The 20,044-nt window shown below is 41.1% G+C and overlaps 1 protein-coding gene and 1 pseudogene across 8 annotated transcripts in view; one reads left to right on the top strand and one right to left on the bottom strand.

The window, feature by feature from the left end:
* PCBD2 (pterin-4 alpha-carbinolamine dehydratase 2) overlaps positions 1-20,044 on the bottom strand; it is a 46,443-nt gene extending 26,399 nt beyond the window's left edge. For 3 of the 8 annotated variants that reach the window (XM_011362334.2, XM_023531931.1, XM_011362333.1), the window contains exons 1-2: positions 20,019-20,038; positions 17,106-17,237 (exon numbers count right to left, since the gene is read on the bottom strand). In XM_011362334.2, the coding sequence (XP_011360636.1) occupies positions 17,106-17,237; positions 20,019-20,021 (135 nt within the window). In that variant the 5' untranslated portion in view covers positions 20,022-20,038. Of the gene's footprint in view, positions 1-17,105; positions 17,238-18,157; positions 18,304-20,018 lie in introns of those variants that run through there. The other 5 variants (XM_011362340.2, XM_011362338.2, XM_023531932.1 and 2 more) reach the window with 3 other exon arrangements.
* Positions 6,411-14,180, top strand: LOC111741144 (annotated as a pseudogene).

The raw sequence follows: 20,044 nt of genomic DNA, 5'->3' as shown, positions 1-20,044 counted from the left end.
TGATAAATACTGAAAGGCAGAGACACTGTAGACATGGAGACTACAGGAACTGTAGACCAAAACTCAAAACCTCGAACCCCCAAACTCACAAAGCTAAAACGTTTCCTCGTGTGAGAAACAGAACCACCGCTAACAATTTTTGGAAATAGCAGTTGAGTCTTGGCTCAACTGGATAATTTTGTTCTGCACCAAAAACAATTCCATTCAAATTCCCAAAGTCTACGAGCAGATTCATACTAATTTCAAGACACAAATTCCTTCCAAACCCAATGAAATGAAAGGCAGAAACCAGCAAAAGAAAAAAATTAACATATATAAGATGGTTTGCCATTTTATGAAAAACAAATGAAGAATTACACTCACATCATGCTGATAAACTGAGAGGCTGCCAGTGGTTTTCAGGGCAGATGTAACATTTTAACAAATGTGATTGTTTGTGAACGAAATAATTCTGATCAAAAACTTAATTGCAGCCAAAGTGAGCCCTGGGCTGTGTCACCATAATCCATTCTGACAGGAAGCAGTGAGTGGAGAGTCCTACTGTGAACGGAGCACATGTGAAAGGTCAGCTTTGGCCTGGAACTTCAAAACCGTTAACGTGTAAAACAGTGTGCATTAGAGCCCGGAATGGCTAACCACTGGATTAGCGGATGTCCGCTGTGTGGGTCTGATGTGCTTTTGGCAGGTAATGGTTAATTTGTAAATAGGCAATGTATTGTAACTTTTTTCTTTGCCTCTTCCCAACATTTACCAGCAGAACTCATTCTTAATTACAGGCCCAGAATACTTCAATATTAGATTTATAACATAATCTCATTACAACAAAGTTCTTATTTTTAAAATAAAACTTATTTTTAATAATGTAGTGAAGGAAAAGTTGCATATATTTAAAAAGTAGATGTTGACATATGAATGAAAAAAATTTTCACGTAAAATTAATGTTTGTTCATCCAATAGCAACAATAGCCAAAATTTGCCAAAAGAGGATTTCATTAGAAGAAATATGTACTTTACTCACATACCATGATCTAAAAAATCAATTACACAATACTAATTTGTATAGCTTAAAACAAAATTCTAAATAAAAATGCAGTTAATATCAGTTTTCATTTTCAACATGAGTTGTTACTCATGAAAGAACCAAGCTAAACATTGTCTTTTAAACCAATGCATGCAAAAGTACTTTACACATATTTAGTGCTATAAAATTATTCCATTTGACCTTAAATTAGCCATTTCTCCTACATCCAAACCACTTAAGGTAAAATAGCATTAATGAGGGATAAAAGCTGACACTGGATACTTCAATGATTATATTAGGGTTTAACTCAATACTGAATTGAGGAGAAATAATACTTCTCTCTGAAAATAAGCAGGTCTCCTAAAATAAATTTTATTTCTGTTCTCAAAATCAGCCTTCTAAGGTTATGTCTTTGGCCACTGGACAGATGCAGCCCCAGGGCCCTGTGCCGGCTAAATCCAGGGATCCTGAAAGTGGCTATGTGGCAAGGGTAGCCTCATCGCCGGCAAACTCATGATTCCTATTCCGTTCAGAATGTCAGCTGACATGTGCTACCAACTGGAATGGAAGACTGAGGTCAGCAAAACAGAAAAAGAACTGTGGTCAGCAAAACAAGTTATCAATTTCTTATGTTTCTGCTTTCCATATAGGATCTGAAAACTTTAATGTATTTGGAAGATTCAGAACCTTCCTAACAGTTAGCTCCTGCAAGTATGGGATACATACTTTTACTAATCTGCTGCCCTGCCCCAAGCACCTTACTGGGCTCTAGGCCCTGGGACACAGTCCTCACCCCTCAAGGAGCTTAAAGTGTGCGGGGAGAGAACAGAAAGGTCAATCATGAAGACCTGGCAAGAATTAAGGAGGTGGAGGAGGAAGCCATCAAGAAAAGCTGTGTGAGAGACTGCTGCTGGGCACATCCCCTCGGTATTTTTATCACCCCTCCTCTCTAGAGTAGGAACTGCAGCAGCAATCCAGATTCACAAGCAGGGCACCTAAGTTACCCTAGGGGCTAAATTTATCCTAGGTACACAAATACAAGAGCTGTCATAATTCAACCAAAAAATATTTTACAAGACTCCAAATTGGTCATTATTTTTTTTTTTACCATTAAGTGATTAACTATCCCTGGTAATATACTAAATATATATACCGTAATTTCAGCCTCGCTCCTAATCATTTTTCACATCACCACAACCTCTTCAGCATAGGAATTCTTAGCTACCATTCCACTTCCTTGGTGAGGCTCTGGCTCAGAGGTTTATAAACTTACCTCCAGAAAGGTGGTCAACAGCCTCCACAATGAGCTCCAACTTTAGTCGGCATGCCCACTAAGGGTTAGGGGCCCTGTGCTGAGGGCTACATGCTGCCCAACCCTCGCTGCCAACACTTTTTATGATTCTCTCACTCAGGAGCAAGATTACTGCTAAGGCAATCACAACTACTGATGATGAAAAAGACGTTGCTTCCTTCTTAATTGGCTTATATTTGTTCACATGTCTTATAAGACTAAATGTCCTGAAGGCTGAACTTATATTTAATTCAGTTTGGACTGTTACTTTCACAAATATAAGGAAATATGTTACCAGTTTCTTTTTAAGGAGCCATGTTCAAATGGGAGGACACCAAAGAAATTAATCATTCAATTCTTATTTGTAGAAGCAGATTCTCTGTAACTTGTAAATTATCTTGATTTACGGTGAATCATTATTGTATTCACAAATGCTGGAAAGTTGGTGAACAACATGATATAATGACACCCCAAAATAATTTTATAACTGCAGGTGTGCGAATCATAACATGTGGGAGATGACTCAAAGGATAACAGGGAATAAAAGTTTAGGAAGGGTCACATAAAGGAGGCAAAGGGGTGAGGGCACATACCCCAACTTTCCAAGATGTCTTTAAAGCCAGCTACTTGTTTATAGGCAGATGCAGTGGCTCAGTCAAGCACAGGCAGCGGAATCAACAATTACGTTCAAACAAGCAAAGGCAAAACGCTCCATAATTTACAACCACCCAATCACATTGCTCATTCTTTTGAGGTTAAATGCTACTGACATAAGCTACACCTGAATCCAATCAGAGCAGAGACGTTGAGAAGATTCACACGAAAGGACTATATTTGTCACAAATGGGTTGGTTTCCGATCTTAATGTAGCCAAGTTGCTTTACTCTGACCTCCATTGAACAAATCAACTTAATGGGCACTAGGAGTGCTATAAAACTTAACAATGGAGTGATTTTTAACTTTTAAAATATAGTTATGAAGCAAAATGTTGGATAGCTTCTACAATACTGGAAATCAAATTAAATCTAGATGTTTTTTAACAGTCTTGACAGATATAATCCTAGTTACCATGTAAATTTATGGTAAGCTGCTGTGATATTAGCCACAGGTGCTACTTTTAATATATGAGCCGCATCTGGCTGGGAATAGAATTTCTCAGAGGACTGAAAATGACCTCACTATCAGACAATGGAAGGGGGGTGGGGGAAAGACCACTGTGGCATATAAAAAGCTGAAGATGTGGTCCACAACTAAATATTTCACATAAAATTCATTATAACTCTGCAGTTATAGGTTAAAGGATATTATGCTTTCAATATTTAAGAGGCATAGATATATTTCAACCAAATATCCAGAAGATTAAGAATGTAAGACAGTTATGAATACCCTGGCTATGTATATAATACCAGTTTTCCAACCTTTGATCAGGGTCGGAGAAATGATGCACTAAGACTTGAAAAGAAAATTCTTTCATGGTTCCCAAGCACATGACATGATTAGACACCACCAAGCATACCAAACTAAGATGTAACAGTTACTGATCTCTCAGCAGCAGCGACTCTCCAGCGCCTGGCCAACATCACCAGTTGTGCTCTAAAAGTTCTTTGGAGTCATTCATCACACCCAAGAAAACATTCTCACTGGGCAAAATTTTTTTTAAAAATCACGATAAGTAATTACTATTCTGAGTTTCAGAACCAGCAATATCTCCCATAGACAAACACAAAGAGAAAATACAACTTTCTCTTACCTATCCATTTCAAAAATAAAAAGATGAATATGTATAAAACATAGAAGTGTTTCCTTTCAAGAAACCCTTCCTAAACCGTTTGAAAGTCATCATTTGCCAGAGAACTGGCAAGTGTGAAAATGTGATAGAGGATTTACAAAGATTTAATTTCCTCTGAAATAACTCTTCCCAATTCAACAAGCCTTCTTTATCTGAAAAAAATCTCTAAAAGAGAAACATTTTTATGAAAATAGTCCCTACACTATTGCACTAAGCTGTAAGAATGGTAGCTACAAAGCCCTATAACATAACATTTTCCTTCTAACCTTCTCAAGTAACTTAAAGGGCTTGATTTTTTTTACCTTCAACAGATCAACTCAATCTAGGCGATGATTTCTATTTACTTTTTTTTTTTCATGCCTGATCTCAATGGGCATCAAGGTCTGAGTATCTTTAGCAAGAAGAGCCTGGTATGACTCTGTGCAATCAACTGACAGCATTTACATGGAGTATTTAGAAAAGGTAGGCTCATAAAGCCTATCTATGAAGATGGTTAGTTACTATAGAAAGATATTGACTAAATTAAATATAGCCTTTTGTTCAATGGAATAGTACATATATCCCACCATTAAAAATCATGAAATAAAATATTTTACTAACAGGGAAAAATGTTCACCATACATTAAGTGAAAAAGCAACTGAGCAAAAAAATCTACTATGTGACCCCAAACATACATACATACATACATATATACATACATACTCACAAAATATACATTCACATAAATTGTTTTTTTAAGTGTGTCATCGTACTACGTACAGATCACCCCATCATACACAGCAACTTAGCAGCCACATAAGCCGGTCACCATTAGAAACCATCTGTGTCTGGGAGTAAGGAAATGAGAGAGAAGAAAAGTCCCTGGTGAGAAAGAGTTCTAGGTAATAACCTATAGGAGACAAAAAGATGAAAAACACTATGTTCTCCTGGGGCTAAAGACACTGACTAGGATCACCAACAGTGAATGCAATCACGGGACCTCATATACTAAAGATACACCTAGGTAACATTGGGCTGGGTACTGGCAAGAGCTACACAGGTACAACCCAAGCATCTGCCCTCAAGGTGCTTATATCTTAGCTGGAGAGAGATACAAGCAAGTAGTTACATTTCTCTGCTGCATGATCAAAGTTGCACTTAGTCACATCCTAATTCTGCCACTGGTTTGTCAACTTGGGCAAACCACTTCACCCCTAGACGTCGGCTGCCTCATCCCTTCCAGCTCTAATGTTCACAGGTTCATTATCAAAACAAGGCTGAAAGAACACCACAAGCAAGATAACCTGTGGGCTAAATTCTAAATGGAAAGAACAGACCACAGAGTAATGTCTGTGCCTACAAGGACATGTAGAAGGCACATGAGCTTTACTTTGTCTCCAGGCTGGCCTGCACCCCCACCCCATCCAGACCATCTTGCTGTGGTTGCTGATGACCTTCATGCCACTTAATCCAATGGTCATCCTTTGGTACTCATCTTACTTGGAGTCTCAACAAAATTTATTCCTGTCTTCTTTTTAAAACACCATCTTCTTTTGGATTCTGTGATACAACCCTGGCCTGATTTCCCTCCAATTTCACTAAAAAGTTCTTCTCAGTCTTCTGCCAGTAATTCTTTTTCTATACAATCCCTAAATGGACTGAGTTCTGAGCTCTATTCTCTTCTCACACTATAATTTCTACCTGAGTGATCTCTTCTATTATCTTGGGTTTTTCCATACGCACCTATGACTCCCCAATTATCTCCAACCCAGATCTCTACTCTGAGTTCCTAACTCAGACATTAAACTACCTTTCAAGTTCACATCTGGATGTCTCACAGTAACTCACAGTGACATCCAAATCAGAAACCTAGATTCCTGCATCCCACTCCTGCTCCTCTTCCACAATTCCCCAGGTCAGTAAATATCACTTCCGACTACTCAGTGCCTCCAGGTCCTAAATCTGGGAGTCATCTTAACAACCCCAGCTCTCCTTCCTCACAACCCATTACCACTCTTCCCTAGAGAAACTTGAGTTTTCTCTTTAAACTCCAAAATATAGCTCCAACCTGTATACCTCTCTGCTTCCCTTCTGTCACTGCCCCAGGCTACAATCTCCTGTTGTCTCACCTGGATACCTGTAACAGGCTCCTTACTATTCTCCCCATGTAATTTTTGCTCTCTCCCCCTCCACTCCAACCTCTGAGTACTCTGATTGGTCTTTTTTTAAAAAAGGCATCAGCCCTTCAACCGCCTCCTTCCACTAGGCAGTCCTTTTCTTTGGAGGGCGGTGAGCCTTTGAAAGTCTAGCGACAGCCTACCCACTTCCTGTAACACCGCATGCGCACCCCTCCTGTCGTCTTTCCACCATCTCTCAGTGTCGCCATAATGGTACACATGAATGTCCTGGCTGGTGCTATCAAGAGCATCAACAATGCCAAAAGGAGAGGCAAACACCAGGTTCTCATTAGGCCATGCTCCAAAGTCATTGTCCAATTTCTAGCTGTGGGAATGGTTACATCCATGAATTTGAAATCACTGATCATACAGCTGGGAAAACTGCTGTGAACCCCGCGGGCAAGTTAAACGAGTGTGGAGCCTCATATTTGATGTGCAACCCAAAGATCTAGAAAAATGGCAGAATAACCTGCTCCTATCCATTGTACTAACAACCTCAGCTGGCATCATGGACCAGGAAGAAGCAAGGCAAAAACACACAGGACAGAAAATCTGAGATTCTTTTCCTAGGCATGTAATACATATGTGCAAATAAAATGCCTCAGTGGGCAAAAAGAAAAAAGTACATCAGTTTATCACTTCCTTAGAGAGGCCTTCCTTCACCACTCTCAAACTGAATTAGGTCATCTCATTACTCCCTCTAATGACACTCTTCTGTTGGAGAGGCAGTCTCCACGCTGGCGAAAGGTAGGGACTGCCTGCAATCAAAGCTCAACTCCACTGCTTACCAGCAGTAGGGCCTTGGGCAAGTCACTTAATCTAAACCTCAGTTTCCTCACTCATAAAATGAGGGAAATAGTATCTAATTCACAAGATTTTACAAGAATTAAATGAATAAATACATGTAGTGTCCTTACCATTTGCCCAGCCCAGACTTTAAGTGTTCATTAAACATTAGCTATTAGGATTTTCCTTCATGGCACTTAACATAATTTCCCACTACATATTCATTGGTTTCTTTGTTATGCTCTCCTTCCCCCACTATACTGTAAGCTCCATGAAAAAGGGGCAATATCTGCTTTGCTCACCACTGCACCTCTAGTGTCTAGCACAGTGCCCAGCCTACAGTAAGTAAACTAATAATTGTTTATTAGTATTGAGTGCGTAAGAGTCAGGAAAAACTTTCTAGAAGTGGGTGGAATGTGGACAGATGGGAGTAGGACAGGTAGAATGGAGCATAGAAAGGTGAAGAATAGCTTGCATAAAGTAGTAAAGAAATGAACTGAGATGCTGAGGGTCTTGGCTCCAGCTCCAGCATGGCCAATAATGTTTTGTGCTCCCCCTTTCTAAGCCTCAGTTTCCCCGTTTCTTCAGTGAGAGGAAGGACTAGGTGACCTCTCAGGTATTTTACACTTCTAATTTCCAACTGAGTAAAAATGCCTCTTGTAGAGAAGTAGTGAGCGGTAGGATTAGGGCAGCTTTGAAAACCTCTGAAAAGATATCTTGTAAGATAATAATAAGGAACTGCGATTTTCTGAGCAGAGACCAACCTGGTCACAAGAAAGCAGCCTGCAGGCCACTGGAAGCACACAGGACCTAGAGGTGAAAGGGAAGGTTGTCAGGACACACCTACAGCAAGGTACTTGAGGGGGAGGGGAGGGTACCTAAGCAGAAGCTCGGTCTTGGTGAAAGACACTAAAGGAAGACTGACCGGTTCTTGGTGAGTGATCACCAAGATAATTCCTCAGTTTCCAATCTGGGTGCTTGAGAGGATGTGGTACTACTGGGAAAAACAGGCAAGTTGGAGAAAGACAGAAAGACAAGAGCTGTCTTTCAGATACTCTAAACCCGAAGCAACGCTAAACCCAGGGAGAGAGCACAAGGACCCTTGCTGTCAGTCTTCAGCCCAGCTCACTGAACCAATCTGAGGGCCCTCATCTCCTCAACACATTAAAATCGGATGTGCCCTCTTCCTCCGTCCTTGACCTATGCCACCTGTTGACCTCTCCCTTAGCTTTTTCCCTCAAAAAACCCTATCAGACCCTTGATGGCCATCTCAAAACTGTCCTTTCTCTAGGCAGCCTTTCCAGAGTACAACTCCTTCAGCTTATTACTACTTCACATTTTAGTGCCTGGTTAACATGGCAATTTTAAAAATCAACTATCTTGTACAATTCAGATGTGCCACCACCCCAACAAAACTGAGTCTTCTCCTGAGCAAAAATGAAATTATGTACTTCTTTTGCATCTTCCACCTTCCACACTTTGGGCCCAAAGCAATGCTCACTCCAGTGGTTGCCAGCTCAAAGGCCTCACTACACTACTAATCCCTACAGAGCTAGGGTCACTGGCTCTCGGTGGAGAAACCAGGGAGCTCCCAGCCCCGACTGGGTCTACTCCAAGCGCCTGGTGCACATCCACAGCCAGGGCTGCAATAGTGAGGACAGGGCATATGAAGTCAGTTTGATGAATGATATGGGTAAAAGCCAGTCCTGCCTTGCCAGCTGAGAGCACAGAAGCAAAGAGATTCATTAGCAGTGTATGCTGTTTTGATGAGATTGATTTTAATGATATAATTAAATGACCTCTGATTGCTCAACAGTGATATTTGTTCTTAAACAAGTACAGCTTTGTGTGTTTTAGCTGGTGAACAGGGCCTTTCTCAGGGAAGTATGGTCAAATCCATTTAAGGTAGAAAAGTACCAACAGATAGTCCTTGGAAAATAAGATAACTCCAAAAAAAAAAAAAAATACCTTCTGTATCACAGCAGGATCTAAAAATGTTGCTGTAGGAACCAGAGATGTGATCTGGCACCTACTAACTGTGACATGACCCAGTGTGACTACTAACAAACCCATGATCTCAGTCTGGTTTACTGTCCTTCAGTAAAATTCAGTGATTTCATTCAAATCGAGATCAGAAGGGCAATATAATGGTAAATTATCTACAAAACAGCAGAGAGGATGTACTGCTTTGTTTTACTCAAAAGAATGTAGAAAAAAGAGCGGAACACAAAGAGCTCAGAGCCAGAGTAGAAGACCCTCGCCCACCCATATGCACTGGTGGGCCGAATCCCTCCTGAGGACAGCGCAAATGGTCACAACCCATCCACAGAAACGTTTGAGTGCAGCGTACTATTTGCTGCTAGGAAGAGCTAACTAGCTGATAAGGCCACGCCATCAGGCACCCAAAATCCAATATTTTAAAGCAGCTAAATACAAATTTCTACGTCATGGCCCTAAAGCGCCAAAACCCTACTGACAAAACTTGCTGTGTAAACCTGAACACTATTGATAATGGCCGTATTGAAGCAATGGCATACCAAAGAAAAACAGAAACAGAAGAGAAAATAGCAAAACCAAACTACTTTTAAGTTATTATTTAAGGTCTCCTTTAAATTATTTTCTGTAATTACTGAGTCAGCAGTCCACTGTTATTAATTCATATTCAACCTGTGTAAGCGGTACCAGCAATGCAGGCTGAAAAAAATGCCTCAGTAATTTCCTAACTTTTGAGTGTTATTTTCTTGTCAGTTAAATTTAAAGCAACCCATTTGTGACCACATTATATCAAGTTAATCTCATCTAAAGTGCTTTGCAAACTCTAACAGCTACACTAAGGTTTTATACTAATGAAGGTAATTTACATAAATGAAATTTATGTCAATGCATTTCATGACAAATTTTTTATTTTATAATGATTATAGTACTTATATGATAACATCTGTTGATATTCACAGTCTAAACCTGGCAAAGATTTAAACGCACAACATTTTCCATGCATCATGTACATTATCTGTGAAAAGCAATAAAAAAAGCAATGAATGCATTAATCATACCAATATCATCTGCAAAGCATAAATCTGAAATACCTTTCACGTCAGCTCAAACTGCTTTTTATTTTTTACACACCTGATTTTATGCCATCTGCAAAAGAGCAAGACAAAGACTGTTGAGGAAATTATATTTCTTGGCTGTTTGACTTTTACAAAATACTCAGGCTAAGTTCTGTAAACAGAAGATTTACTATACGATCAAGAAAAAATGATGCAGTTAAAAGTCCATTTTTATTAAAGGACAGTGTAATGACCACAGCATTCTCACACTGTCATGTTTGCATTTTTGACACCTGTTTTACATTTCCCCTCATCTATCTATTGCATGTGTTTTTACAAATACGTATAAGGTCTAACTCTATTGTATAACATAAATAGCAGAAGCAAGATTCCAAATGATAACATTTTGGACTCTCATTTTCCTATCCTGGTGGCACCAACACTGATGTCCAGCCGCCACTGACGAGATCAGCATGGGCATGCCAAGGGCTCCCTGGGACTCCAGAATAACTCCCAAGTGAATGCCAACATGAATACACCACCCAGATACTTTTAATAGCATCTCAAATCTTACATCAAGTTTGCTAAAATATGAGTATCTCTACTCCCTGTTACAGTGACAGCTAAGGACACTTTCTAAGGTTTCCAGGTGGCTGTGGTTACAATGGGCACATGCTAAGCACAGGCTAAGCACAGGCTATTATGTGTGAAAACCACACAAGTTTTCACTTTCTTTGGCTTCCAGACACACAGACATCAGCCCATATTTTAAAAGCAAAATGACACTTTCTGATCTGTATGATGCGTAAGCCTTGGGAGCATCCTCTCTGGGACTGCTTCCCTACTCTAACCAGGCAGAGTGAGTATCCACTTTCAAGAGTATTCAGATGTGACATTTATATTATTGCATCACTGATTTATAATTTTGATGTGCATCAAGTTTTGGTACACAAAAATGGACAATAAAACCTGAATTAATTCGTTCGGCGTAAGAGCTGTTGAGACCACCACGTCCTCTAGAGGACTGTTAAGACTTTTATTGACAGGTGTCTTTCTTCTGGTATCATCAAGCCTTTGACTTCACTGTGTTTCAAAATGTCAACCATAAGCCCAGTATCAAATTCCTCAACAAAAAAATAAGTCAGCAACAGTAACTTTCAACTGCTCTACAGCGAAAGCTCTGGGCACAAGAAGGGAAACATTTTATGAACTCCAAACTCACATACGGTGCCACTGCAAACAGATGCACAGAACCACCCCACCACCACCACCACCACCGCCATGGCCTGGGCCATTGAGAATACCCCTTCTCACTCCAACTCCAAAAATCTTTTAATGGAAGCACTTATAGTAACCAAACGTGATGACCAGCTATAGAACAAATAAAACTTAGACCCTGCTCTATAACAAACACTACGCTTTGACAAGTTATCAGATTGAACCATGTAAAAGTGCCATTTTTGTAGGTCGAAACTGACTGGATATCGACCAGTTCACGATTCAACCTAACAAAACCGAATGCCCTGTGGGCAGACCCACCTAAGAAAGTACAGACAAGGTACAGGAGCAACTCCAAGAAGGCAGGAAATCACAGTTCTTTCTCACAAAACTCAGTCCCTTTCTCCTGAATCAAAGGTGTTCTCCATTTCCAACTAGAAACTCTATCCTCCACCCATAATTCCTCATTCACCCAAATGTACCAAACCAGGTCAGGTGCCCACCACCACTGCTTACCTGTTCCTGACACTAAGCTTGCTTCCATGCTGAAAAAGTGGTCCCAGTATCCGGGAGGGAGACAATGGGGACTGCCATCCCAGGAAGGCTGTGCTGCTGCCCAGCCAGCCAGGGCTCCTGCCCTGGGAGGGCTCCACCTGCTGGCATCTAAAGTAGCTGTTTCCTGGGTTCCAAAGCCTCCCCTTCTGCACCTACTTGTGGAGCTTAAAAGTTCCTCTGATTTCGTAAGCGTCCCGTTTGTTCCCACATATGACAATGCATAACAACATTTATCTTTATGGGACACTCACACTCACATTGCTGACCTTTTGTTCTTTCAATGCAGATGCCTTGCAGTTGCCAAACATCTAAGAATAAGTTTATATGTCACTTAGAGACCTTTCCCTCCTTATGTCACACGAAAAGAAAAAAAGCAAAACTTTACAAATGCCAATCCCACCCTGTCTGAGTCCGAACACTCCAAGTATGGAAACTTCCTGCCTCGAGTCCTAGCACTGCCATGCTCTGACTACTCACAGCCACTGTCATCATCGCACTGTCCATCAACCAACAACATACTGCAGGTGCGCTGCCACCAAGGACAGCAGGCTAACAGCAACTGAAATCTATGGCCACTTCAGCCACCTACACTATTACAATCCCTTAAGAATTTTCATATTTATAATCTCTAAGTATTTGCACCCATTTGAGCTATCAAATGCATGTGGACCAATCATATCCTGGATAAAACCTCAAAGAGGAAAAAAGTTCAAATGTATTTTGCTGGTTATTTATTATTAGAGTAAAACCTAGGATAACCCAAAGCTTTGAGAAATAAGTTTTTCATCTACGATCACTGAAAATGTTTCTAAAATGTATGGTTCACTTTCTACAGAAACAAAAGAAATGAATTCTAAAGCAAACTTGTGATACCATTTTACACACACTGCTTAAGCAAACCATTTAAAAACCAAATGTAATTTTACTCCTGAAGGTTTATTGTAGGTAAAATGAAAAGACTACATAAAAAACTCAAAAATGTTCATAACCCAACAAACTAAACAATATATTTTTTACCTACATGTTCGGCAAAGATTAAAAATGTAATATACTAACACCCAGTGTGGACTGAACTCTCATAAGGAAGAAGGGACCAGTTCTGATGGCGGTTTCCTCCAGTTTACAGAGCTGAGGCCAGAAGAGGTGCTCCCACTGCTAGGAGCACGTGGAGTACAGAAGGCTGCCCGACTCCTGCCAAGGGAAGGGCTGCGGCGAGGGAGACGTGGTCTTCCCAAGGTGTGCACATGCACGTGGAAATGCTTGCTCCCACTAAAAAATTATAGGGGCTATAATGGACATCCTCACATACCCATTTGCATGTATGCAGGATTACATCTAGAAGATAAATTTCTGGAGCAGGACAATGGGATACGTGTATTTTAAAAGTTGACAGACATTGCTCAATTGCCCTCCAAAAAGATTATATGAAATGACACTCCCATCTCTTCACTATCCCATCTCCACATCGCAGCTGCTCTGCCTTCCTCGCCAGCTTAGACTCCATGATCCTATGTTTTCATCTCTCTCCTGCCCCTCTGTTACTCCATTACACTCATTTGGCAAAAGTTCAGCCCTTGTTAAGCTCAATTCCACACCTACTCCAAGCCTGCGCCCAAGCGGCTGAACGTGGCTGGACAAAACACACAAAATCTTCACTTTAAATGTTTGACCACACATTTCTAGCGACACTGAGAACCACCCAGCAACTGGCCACATTTCCCCTGTTAGTTCACTGCCATAGCCCCCATTTCCAAGATGACCATTCCATTCCTTTTCCTATCTTCCCAGATCTCCAACACTCCTCCCTCTCACCCCTGCTTGTTCTCAATTTATGACCTCACTTAAAAAAAAATAGGAAAATTCAGAAGAGAATTATCTTCTCCCCAGGACAAATGTAGCAACCTAACTGCATCTATACACACAGACTCTGCCTTCTTTTTCTAATGGGCACATCATGTCTGCACCTCCATCTGCCCATTTCATCCTGTCCTCTCTTGCTGATCCAGGACTGCACTCTCACAATTATCCCCTCTGATGATTCTCAAACTGGTATCTCCGGCCTGCACTGCAGCCTCATAAATCCAAGTGCTAACCCAATAGTCACTTGGGTGACTAATAAGTATCTCAAACCTGATGTACAAGGATTAAGGATTCTTAATACCCTGCCCTCCATGCTGTCTTCCCTGGCTCAATAAATGACACCAACAGCACCACCCTTTACCCTATAGCTTAAACTAAAACCTTGGGATCACCCTTGACTCCCCTCTCTCACATCCAATTTAACGGCAAGTCTCAATTGTCATATCTTCAAAATATATGAGGAATCTCAGCAAGATCACCCCGGCTTCAGGCGTTCTGTCCTTGTAGTTCTCTCCATCTGGAATGTTCCTCCTTTGGTTCTTCACAAGCTGAGCTCCTTCATGTTATTCAGGCCTCAGATGTCCCTTCCCCAAAGGGGCCTTTCCAGACCACTCCATCTTAAATAGTGCACTCACCCTTCCATCATTCTCTGTTTTGATATCCTAACATGAAATCATGTTATCTATTCATTTGTTTATTGCCCACCTTCCCCACAAGAATGAAAGCTACATACATGAGCTTACAGTGCCTGGTGCAGAGAAAATGCTGAATAAATATTTAAGTTAACAAATATTCCTTTTACAATAAAAACTAAACTAAATCTAAAAATTTAAGTGCATGTACAATGGCCACATTATGAATAAACTACATCTATGGAGAAAGACTAGAACAGAATAGAAAAAAAGATGAAAGTATTTACAATGGGATTTTTTTTATATACCAACCTATTTTAATGTTCTATGTTATTGTTTTACAATTTTAAAAAATAGATTTTCCATCCTAAATGAAAGATAAGTGAGGCTCTGTCAATGCCACAGGGTCACCACTTTAAGCATCAATTGTGAGAAAGAGAAAAGCAGCCCTGACACTAGGAGCTGGCCCGAGACCGTCAACTAGGCCTCGGTGTTGAACGTAAACATCAACATTAGACAACGCCACTTTGTGTAGTTTGCACCCCCCTCTCCTGGAAGCCATCAGGACCCAGCAGACCCCCCTCAGAGAAAGCTGCAGGAATCCTGGATGGGGGCCTTGGGCCACATGTCATCACCAACTTTTACCTTTACCTGATCAAATCCTGTTCTGTGTTTGAGGTGACCAAGTGGTCTCTAGGAAATTAAGATAAAAATAAGACTACTCTGTAATGCTAACTGAATATAGACAAACCATGAACAAAATACCAAACATCCCCCCTCTCAGCTAATGAGTGACTATTCTTGTTACCAATTACCTCTTTATTCTCTCTGTAGGTAAGATTTATTAAAATTCTGAATTATGTGTACACCTGAAACTAATATAATATTGTATACCAACTATACTTAAAAGAAATTTAAAAAGGATTTCTTCAATCTAAGAAAAAAAAAATACTGAATTATAGAATTACCCATTTTCTAACAGCATTCACTCCAGAGCAAAGCCTAATTCCTTAAAAACTCTCCTAAATCACTAACACAAGCCCAAACCCTGTAATGAGTAACACTGTCTTCCTGAGACACCCACAGTTCCCTATGGTGTGCATTCTAACTCACTTCAACAAGCAATAAGCCCAAGTTGTTCCACTACTGGTGTGTTCCTGGCAGTCTCTGGCTGGTAGGCACTAACAGTTGTCATGACACTTACAGGCCACCACTATACATGCAGAAGTCATAGGAGCCTAGCTGGAACACTGACTCCAGGATAGGACCTCAGTGCTAGTTCTCTGATTATGTTCCCTGACATCAGCTTATTTTCTTGTCATCTGCCTCTTTTTCCTAAAAGATGGACAAAGGGGGAAAAAAGTCTAGTTAATTCAATTTCCTGGTGAATGTTACAATTAATCAAGGATGCTCTGGACAGCTTCCCTTTCCTTCCATTTCTGAAAGTCACCCCAGAACAAGGTTAGAGTAGGGCTGGACGACTGACTCATGGGCAGAGCCTAAGGCAACACTACTCAAGTACTTTAAGCCACATGTTCAAGACCAATAAATTAGCCCAGGCTTAAAGAAGTCAAGCTGTACACATGTAAGAATTTTAATAAGCTTGGAAAATGCTACCTAGAGCTTATGCACACGCTTACTGTACCAATGGGATTCCCTGCCACCAGCCACATAGTGCTAAGCCCCTGACAAGAGCTTTTGAGCACATAGAGCAACAGGGATAGGCAGTTGGCCTGGTCCAGGTTTCCTCTCAGTTGTTGGGAGACTCACAGAAGGCTGGAAGCCAGATGGATGGAGAGCAGAACAGGGCATGCAGCTCAGTGGAGCCAACAGCATTTACTAGGAAAACATTTCGAAGCTTTCTTTGGTGGAAATCTGGTCTTGACACACCCTTCCAGAAACTAGCAAACACCATAATCGATGTCTGCATTTATCAACTGCCTGTTTGTACCCAGAATTGCATTAGGTACAATAGAGAGTTATTTAAGCAAACACGGTCTCTGCCTTATAGATGCTGACACCTAATATAAATAAAAACAATAAATCTGTCCAGAGGATTAGCAAACTAACTGAACAAACATGAAATAGTCAAAAGCACTGACCTTATATAAATGCAATGGAGTAAGAACTGAAGGGTAAGTCATGGGAGATGACTCTCTAAACAGGGTGGGGCCCTAATGGAACAGTTACCTTGTTAGGCTGAGTCTTCACAGGGAGGTCAGCTTTTATGAAAGGCTTCAAATGTTGGCTATTGGGTTGGGGAAAATAGCCAATCAGAGAAGAAGGTGTAGCTTGGGAGATGATTTAGAGACAGCAGTACAACCACAGGGAGAAAGAAAACTTGACAACCATCCAAGAAAATCAAGGGACATCAGTCAAGCTGCTGTGTGCTTCTCAACTGCTTTTACACTTGCCCCCTTCTGATAAACATAAAAAACTCACGCTCTCTTATTATGTTATTTGAAATTTGAAAGGAAACTAAATCCCCTAACCAACACCAAATCAAAGCAATAGTGGTTTCAGAATTTGATTTTCCAAATGACACAACCCACCCCTTCTCCCAGAACTGAGAATCGCCCACTCAGTTGGGTGGTAGCAACTGTCAACGGGATGGAGTGACCATCACTGAATTCTTAAGGAAGAGAAGATTTGGATCCTGGATCAGACAATCAGCAGTATTAGAAAGAATTACAGCCTAAGGTGACAAAAACAGACCATGGCACTAACCAGAATATGTAATAATTACCTGATTAAAATTTTTGAAAGAGAACTCTTTGTAGATGGCATCTCTCTCACTTAATTCCGACCATCCTGCTGCTTTGAGGTCAAGTATAACTTGTTTCCTCTCCTCTGCTGTCAACCAGTGAGCATCTGCTGACTATGAAAAGAACACACGTTACCATCTGAAATGTAGAGGTTAAACTTAAATAACCTTATAGTTGTTTTCCTTATGTAGAAATGTAGAAAAAAGTCTTAAGGACCACAATTTCTAACCATCTTTGGTTCCCTTGTTCTCAAAATATAAGGTTCTCAAAATATAGACAAAAACAAGGCTAACTCTGCACAACGTAAGTTGCCTCTGTGGTCTTGTGTCTCACCACCCCTCACTGCTGCCTCAACTTCACAATTCAGCTTCTCTCAATCAGCTTCTCAGATACCACTGAGGTTGACCAATGGTCTTATCAAAGACCATTACCAATGGTCAGCATTCTAGGACTTAGGAAACTGAGGTAAACACACTCTCCTAAGGATACCCTGTAAGTCCACTGACAGGACCAGAATTAGAACTTAGGGCTCTAAACTCCTGGTCTGCTGTTCTTTGGATGGTCCCACACCATCTCAGTAGCCTTTGCTGCTTACTCACAAGGGTCTTAACTATCCAGGTTCTCTATTCCCTTTCAGATCTGATGAAAACCAACCCCACAGTGGGGAAACACAAATGCACATTTACATAGGATTTTGTATAATAACTTCTCAGGGTCCACAGACCCTCTAGACTACAGATATAAATCAGAGTGAGATCACCAGTGAGACAAACCCCCTCCACAGTCTGGCCAGAGCACTGCACAGTCCAAAGCACCTGTGTGCCCTGTCCACCTTGTTCCTACTCATCCTGGTGAAGAAAATCACAAACCCAGAGCTCTATTGGTTAACGGGCCCATGCTTCCCATGCTATCTGTGTCTTAACAGAAAAAAACCAGACATCATAGCCAGAGGGAGAAAAGAAGAGCACTCTAGAAGTCAGAAGAGCTTTGTTCTCATTCTGGCCTAAATGCCAACCAATACTTCCTGCCTTACCTTGCAAGGCTGCTGTGTGCTCAGGTGAGAGAGGGACTGTCACCCAGAAAGACTGAACTAATGTGAGAGTTCCACATCAAAGGGTCAGTGGGGGACTGAGCTGCATCCTCCACCATGAAACTGCAACTCATTTTCACATCAGAAATCCTAAAATATTTTATCACTGACATTAATGTAATTCAGAGAGCAAAGTCAGCAAACTTAAGACAACTAATTCTATAAAGAATTTTAAAAGGATGCTCATGAACCAATTTTCTGGTTTCTCTTCCTTGCTGGGTCAGCTACCCTTAACCACAACTAACAAAAGAGAAAAATGAAAATGCCTCTTGGATAAAAACATTCAACAGTTTGTTATCAAAATATATTTACTACTAAGAACTAAAATATCTATTCATTCCTTTTAAAATGACAATTTCTTAAATTTTTCACACAAAGACTCACTATAGGAAATCATCTAAAATTCTTATTAAACACTTAAAGACTTTGTAAACTCAGGGTATTCTGGAAAAGAAATGGAATTATCAGTGTCCACACTGAGTAGCTGCAAAGAAAGCTATGAACCATGTTGTAGGTAATGCAGCAGTCACACTCCCTGAGCTGCTTCATTGCCCACCATCCACATCCCGAATGAGGTCAACAGTATGAACTGTGCTCACCACAGACGCCTGCCCAGGAACAGGGATCATGTCCAAGACTGTGACATAGAGCCATTTCATCTACATAACATGAATGGCTTCCTTGGGGACACACTCCCTGTACAACCCTTTGTGAGCTTTTTTTCTATGGAAGTTGGGAGGAGGGAAAGGGAAAAGTACAGGATTTGAAGAACATAAACTTGATTTAAGATCTAGCTTTGTTACTTTAAGCTGTGGGACGCTGAACAAATCACTTAGCCTCTCTGAATACCAGGATCCTCATGTCTGTAATGGGGATATTACAATATGTATCTGTTGAGATTTTCGAAAGGCTTAAAGAGATCTTGCATGGGAAGGCATCCAGCATAGAGCCTGGCACGTAGCAGCCACTCAAATTATATCTGTTTATTCATTCCTCCCCGAACACCCTAATTTTACTTAAGCATCTTGGTTAGAAGTATGCCTGGAGACATGCTTAGGCGGCAGTAAGCACTCAACTTGTGCTCTCACATTAATGGTCACGAAGCAAGGTACTTATCTTCCTTCACCTCCGAGATATTTTTAATTTCATCTATGAAAAAACTTCAAACTGCCAAATGGGCTCCAACAAGCAAAGTAAGAAAATGAAAGGGTGAGTTTAATGCAACATTTCCCCACTAGGTGGTGCTGCAAGTTAAAACTTACTCTCAAGTTAATTTACCCGCAATACGTTAATTTCTAAAGCAGGAAAACTAAAGGACGCCTTCGGAAGAGGAAAGAAGAATCGGTGTCACCAAGAAGGTAATTAACAATTCCTCCAAAAAATAACACCAAAACAAATGAGTTAATTCAACATCCGGTCACCCCGTTTACAGCGAGCGCGCCATGACGAAGACGGTCCCTGCTCTCACCGAGCTTACAATCTAGAAGGACGAACAGCACCTTCAGTCACATCGAATGACACTAGCCACCAAATATTTTTACAATTACTTTCATTAAAAAAAAAAAAAGTTGTCCTCGTTTATTCTCCGGTTGGCAATTTCGTAGACTACGACGGGATGTTTAAGCCAAAGGTAACCTGGAAATGCCAGGGGCATCCTTGTCCCTGACCAGCGCGCCGGGCAGGTGTCCAACGAAGCTACTCGGAGTCCGTGCCCGAAGGCCAGGCCTGTGCAGGTCCCTCCCGCCCGTCGGCCGGCGCCACGGGGCCTCGCCCTCCTCCCGCACCGCGGGCCCTCGGCACTCACCATGGCCGCGGCGCCCGGAGTCCGAC

This window comes from Pteropus vampyrus, unplaced genomic scaffold (genome assembly GCF_000151845.1).
Source record: "Pteropus vampyrus isolate Shadow unplaced genomic scaffold, Pvam_2.0 Scaffold74, whole genome shotgun sequence".
Taxonomy (NCBI): Eukaryota; Metazoa; Chordata; class Mammalia; order Chiroptera; family Pteropodidae; genus Pteropus; species Pteropus vampyrus.
Note: the sequence above shows the minus strand (reverse complement) of the source record. Positions and strands in the feature narration are given on the sequence as shown.